Source organism: Phaethon lepturus, unplaced genomic scaffold, assembly GCF_000687285.1.
Source record: "Phaethon lepturus isolate BGI_N335 unplaced genomic scaffold, ASM68728v1 scaffold18800, whole genome shotgun sequence".
In the NCBI taxonomy this organism is placed as follows: domain Eukaryota; kingdom Metazoa; phylum Chordata; class Aves; order Phaethontiformes; family Phaethontidae; genus Phaethon; species Phaethon lepturus.
Genome location: NW_010509996.1, coordinates 3,284 through 8,802, shown reverse-complemented (window position 1 = coordinate 8,802; position 5,519 = coordinate 3,284). Strand labels below are relative to the sequence as shown.

Sequence of the window (5,519 nt, the reverse complement as noted above, 5' to 3'; positions counted from 1 at the left end):
CAATTTATTAAATTACTAAAGATTTTTTTGGAAAGGCAAATAATTTTTCCTCAGTGACCTGAAAAATAGATGAAGAAAACCCAATCACTACAGCTGTGTGACAGAAATAAAGAGCATGACTGAGTTTGCTGTTATGGGGCAGGATGTCTGTGGGCCCGAGGGTGGCACATCTGGGGGACGGGCAGGCAGAAGCCTGTTCGGAGGCATTTGGAGAGCAAAACCTAACGGCCCCGTGCGTTTAACAGCTGGCGCTTGAGCGCACGGGGAAACAATTAAAAGAGCAAGCATGCCTGACCCAAGCGGATCGCTCACGAGCACGTAGAAAGGAAAGCTCTCAAAAGCTGCCATCAGACAACCATGCCCTACCCACCGCGCGCTCCTCCACACCAGTCGCGATTTGTGACATGAGCAAAGCATGGGGAGCTGGGCCAGGCTGAGCAAGCAGCGACCGGGAGAACAATCTGGTGGAGCGGCCCCAGCGCATGTGTCTGGCTCCCACCACGAGATCCGAGCACCGGTCGTCTTGCTGATGGCGCCGCGCGGTTTCCACACTCCTTCAGCCCCAGCATGACAGCGGGCAGCGCAGCGAGTCCCCGCAGGGACATGAGCGCGTCACCGCCTGACCAGGCTGGCGGGCAGCAGTCCGTGTTCTCCAATGCCTGCCTCGAGAGGCAAAGCAGCCCACGCGGAACCAAGCCCGTGCACAGCACGAGCCTGCCGGGAACCTGCCTTTTCCCCCAGTTTTCCATGGATTGTCCCACACCAAAGGGCAAGACACCAGCACCTCTTGCAGCAAATGGCTTGTAAAGACAGCACAGCTGTGTTGTAAGAAGTCAAAGCAGCTGCGCTCTGCACATCTCCAATGTCAAGTTTTGGGGTTTGACTTTTTTTGTTTTGTTTTTCAAGCATACCTCATACCACCTCAGTTTTGCAAGGGTCCTATTCCAGCAGGACACAGCTGAACTGCTCCAGCAAACGGCTCATGGAAACATCCTGGACTGGCACCAAGCACTTCCCCTCTTGACCCTCCAAGAGCCTTCCCCCACCCAGCTGCAGCTGGGCTCAATTGCTTTTTAATGTTTTCACTTTAATATTTTGTTTCACATTTTACCCCAACAGTCTGTATGCTGAAGAAATAAAGCAGTTTTTTTCCCCAAACCTTTTATGAAAGCTGAACTTAAACCCTTTCATGCAAAAGTGGATTTAAAACAACCAAGCACACAAGGTAATTCTTTAAGACCTTTATTAACAGATGCTTGCAGTTTGACTTGAAAAAATCAGGTGTACATTTCATACAAATTAAAAATGAGGTTCTTAAAAATCTCAACTTGACCAGATATGAAACAATTTAAAAACCTTTAAAGGTATATTGAGAAAAAACAGGCTTTTAAAAAACGTGTTTATCGTTTCCAAAAGGAGACTTCTTTAGGTAAAAATAATAAAAACCCCATGCTGCATAGATAATGCAGATAGTTCTAGTAATCTGGTCAACAGCAAAAAGCAAGCACTTAAGGTCTTCAGTTCCAATTCTTTTGTTCATTTCTTATTGCTGGAATTTCATTTTCTTTTCTTCTTCATTTCTTAAGTCTTTTCTTTGATGACTAAACTGAAAAAGAGGAAAAAAAAGAAAGATGATCAGGCAGGTGTCAGAAGCTTACATAGGCATTTTGTTCACTACACTCCCACCACCAGACAACTTCCAGTGACCAAAACTGCCATCTTGCATTTGCTTTGCACAGAAAGGACTCCATAAAGAGAAGACATTTAATTTAAACACAAAGGAACCCTGTCTACACCTCTGCCCTCCCTGGCCTCTTGCTTCAGCCTGGTTCGCCACAGCCTCCTGGGGAGAGCTGCTCACCGTGGGCTCTGCAGGTGGCCGCAGCTCTGTGCTGTGGGACCAGGTCTGAACAGCCAGCTGGTCAACTCCGAGCCAACCCCTGGGAAGGCACAAGGACAACTGAAGATCTTCAGAAGACAGCTGAAGAGCAGATTTCTACCTGTGCCTAACAGAGGCAGAGTGGCTTCAGTAAACTACTGCCCAGACCACAGAAACCACAATTTATGGTCTCCAATACCATCAGTAGACAGAAAGAGCAGCCAAGTGTCATCCTCATGTTTCTCTGAAGCCTGTGGCATTAAGAATGCATCCAGCTCGTGTTAACCATCAAGATGAACACCGGGATAAAACAAAGGTTCACACCAAGCATACAGAAAATGCTGCGGCAAGGCCTGAAGAGGTATCAAGTAACCCACCTGCATGACAAATCCAGCAGCACTCGAGCCCTTGAAGAATGAGTCCCTAAGCTCCCATAGCTGGGAGAGGTCACCAAGCTACTATCCGTGCCCAACTCCTGCATTCCCTGTTCATCCCACTGAAGTGACCATTCATTACTGCTCCCACCAGAGCCTAAACGCATCGTCCTGTGTGCCTGCCCTCCAGGCAAAGAGCAAGAAGGAGTGAGACACAACAGAAATGGAATACGAACGCTGGCGAGAGACAAAGTAGGGGGAGAAAGGAAGAATAGACAAGGAAGGTGCCAGAAAAAAAAGCAGAAAACTAGAAAGAGTCCTAGCAATGAAAATAATCCCAAATCAGCCAAACTGCTCATCAGAAGACAGCACCAAACAAGCACCAAGTCACAGCCAGTCTACCTTGCAACCACACCAGTACCTCAGTACTTAAACTGCAGGCACCCTGGATGCTCCATAAAAACGACCATCTCCACCAGTTCTTCTAGCACTTTTCTGTTTAGATAAAACGCTGCTACTGAGACACTCCTGCAATTTCTGCACCAACTTTCTCGAAGTTAATACCTAGAGGTCTTCATGCTACTCACTTCCCCTTTGGGACCGAGCAATAAAAGCTCAGGCACTTACAGAGCTGAGTAAACCCCAGTACCTGTCTCTCCTAGCTACTTCCAAGTCACTATACCAACACTGCTTGAAGTACTATTTCTGGGTGGAAGAAGTGCAGCCAGTTTGGTTACAACATGCATGAGCAAGAATAGTCCAAAGCCTTTTAAGGCAAAAATTAAAGGAAAGCATCAAAAGAAGAGTCAATCATCAAATCGTATCCTCAGGAACCTCTGGACACGCACCCGGATGATGGTAGAGATGGTAAGCCGGTATTTACTCAGCCCCGCCCTGCTCGGCCTCAGGAGCGGACGTGTTCTCAGCTGGTGGTTCGGCTGTCTTCGTCTCTTTGCCATCTTGTGGTTTAGGGTTCTCTGGGCGTCTGCGTCGGTAGTTGAAGTTACGACGGTACCGACGTTGAGGTGGCTGCTGACTTTGGGTCTCATCCCCTTGGTTCTCTTTATCTTCTTCATTCCCATCCTCTCTAGGCTGTCTTTGACGAGGAGGACCCCTGAAAGTCAAGCTAGGCTTTAACAATGCAGCATCTGACCATCGCCATGTTCCGTCTCTGTTGCTAAAAGGCAAAGTTTAAAAAAAAAAAAAAGAGTTGATCTGCAACATACCTGCGAAACCGTGGTCTATAACCTCGATACATGTTCTGCCTGACTGGTCTGCCTTGTTCTCCTGCACCCTGGTTGTCAGCACCCTAGAAGACATTAGGCAACAAACCCTCTTAGCCACATGCAAAAGCACATCAACACCACAACTACTCAAGCTGTGAGGAAGATGGCTGTAAGGGGGCTGGCAGGTTAAGTCCGCGGTGGGCAGCAGTCCTAGGGCACAAGAGTACACGCTGTGTAGAATTTGTGTTATAACACTGTTATATTATTTATATAATATAACACATAATTCCTGTTATAACACAGGAAGTTAACACAAATTCAAACACACTCTGTTTTTTAAAAGCTGTAACATTAAGACCTTCAGTTTATTGAGATCTGCTCCAAAGTTCCATGTTACTGCCAAACCTTACCAAAACCATCTTGATTATCTAAAAAAGTGGTGAAAAGCTGCATCCCGTCACCCTGCTCCAAAGCAATCAAGCCAGTTTTTAAGCAAATGTTACCTCCACTATCTCTCCCTGCACGGGAGGGTTGGAATATTGTGGTCGACGCCCGTAGGGCCTACGCATATAGTAAGGTGGGTACCGCCGCCTGCGATAGGGACGGCGTTGCTGGGCTTGGCCTTCTGGTATGTTCTCTGCTCCTTCGTTCTTTTCCCCACTCTCACTGTTCTGGTAGTTTTGCTGGTAGTTGCGTGGAGGACCCCTACGACGTGGATATCGTCTATAATGGTTACGGTCTGCTGCATATTTACTGCCTTGCACTGGAACTCCACCAGGACCTGTAACATTAGCTGCCTCCGCACCCTAAAGAGCAGGGATAGCATTAGGTAAGTAAACAGTCAGCATCAAATCAGTTATAGCATAATGCAATTTAGTACTGAGCAACAATTTACATCCATATTGTAAAGCAATGAAAAACCATTCATCTCCTTGGATGTCATCAGGCATTGACTCAAACCACAGGCACCACACCAAAGCCTGCAGACCAAGTTTTCTGTGCATACTCTAACACCCGAGAGATGTGTTTACCTTTTCTCCCTCAACCACATCAAACTCCACGGTCTCCCCATCTCCTACGCTGCGGAGGTACTTCCTGGGGTTATTCTTCTTTATGGCAGTCTGACAACATAATATTGCAGAATTACATTTACAGGCACAGCATGAGAATACTACTTAGCATATCTGAAAAAAATTTTTTAAGATTACGGAATTTTGAGTATTTAATATTTTAGGAAGACAACTTGTACTCCTGAAAAAGCAATTAAACAACCATGCAAATTCAGGAAGCCATAAAATTTACCTGTATTATTATAGTTCTGGCCCATCTGAAATGTGTAACAGCTGACTAGAAACATCTGTCAACATGCTGCCTGCTAGCTGAAAAAGCAGTTTGAAAACAAACACACACACCCCACATACAATACACACTGGCCATAGTATTCCTAACCAGAGTTTAGCACTAAACACACCCATAGTATTTATACATTCCTCTGACGTACATATACCAATATATAAGCCTTTCCAATCGCCCGCTCAGGTTTCCAGCCCTCTGCCGTTCCCCACGCCACCGCAGCGTGTGGTAGCCTACAGGCAAATGAAGCTGTCCCAAGCTATGTAAACACATCCATGGCCAGAAATGAAGAGATTTCTTTCTCTCAGGCTTCCAATACCATCGCTTCAGCCACAGTACTGACCAATTAATCACCAGTCTACTCTAGCTGTGTATGATACGTCAAGGATTAGCTCTTCCAAGGTGTCAGCACCAGGCGAGCTTTTGCATCAGTATCCGCATGTTAAATGACATTACTAGAAAACACTGCATTTTCTGTGCTATTCAGCAGTGGATTACATTTTTGACAGACGAGTTAATACTCAATGCGCACCACTCCCAGCCACATCCTGCTTATCACTTTAACTGAACAGTTAATACAAGGGTACTAACAATATAAAAAAAACCCACCAGCAACAGGATTTACTAATTTTTTTTTTCCTCTAAATGGAAAAAAATCTATGGAAAAACATGCCCATAAGACTCAGC

The 5,519-nt window shown here is 45.9% G+C and overlaps 1 protein-coding gene across 1 annotated transcript in view; it reads right to left on the bottom strand.

Moving 5' to 3' along the window:
- Nucleotides 1-1,226: 1,226 nt before the first annotated feature.
- YBX1 (Y box binding protein 1) overlaps nt 1,227-5,519 on the bottom strand; it is a gene marked incomplete at its 5' end in the record, with an annotated part of 5,685 nt that continues 1,392 nt past the window's right edge. Inside the window, 8 exon segments of the mRNA XM_010293910.1 lie at nt 1,227-1,606; nt 3,102-3,146; nt 3,148-3,349; nt 3,480-3,562; nt 3,983-4,152; nt 4,155-4,191; nt 4,193-4,285; nt 4,511-4,600. Of these exon segments, the coding sequence (XP_010292212.1) occupies nt 1,544-1,606; nt 3,102-3,146; nt 3,148-3,349; nt 3,480-3,562; nt 3,983-4,152; nt 4,155-4,191; nt 4,193-4,285; nt 4,511-4,600 (783 nt within the window).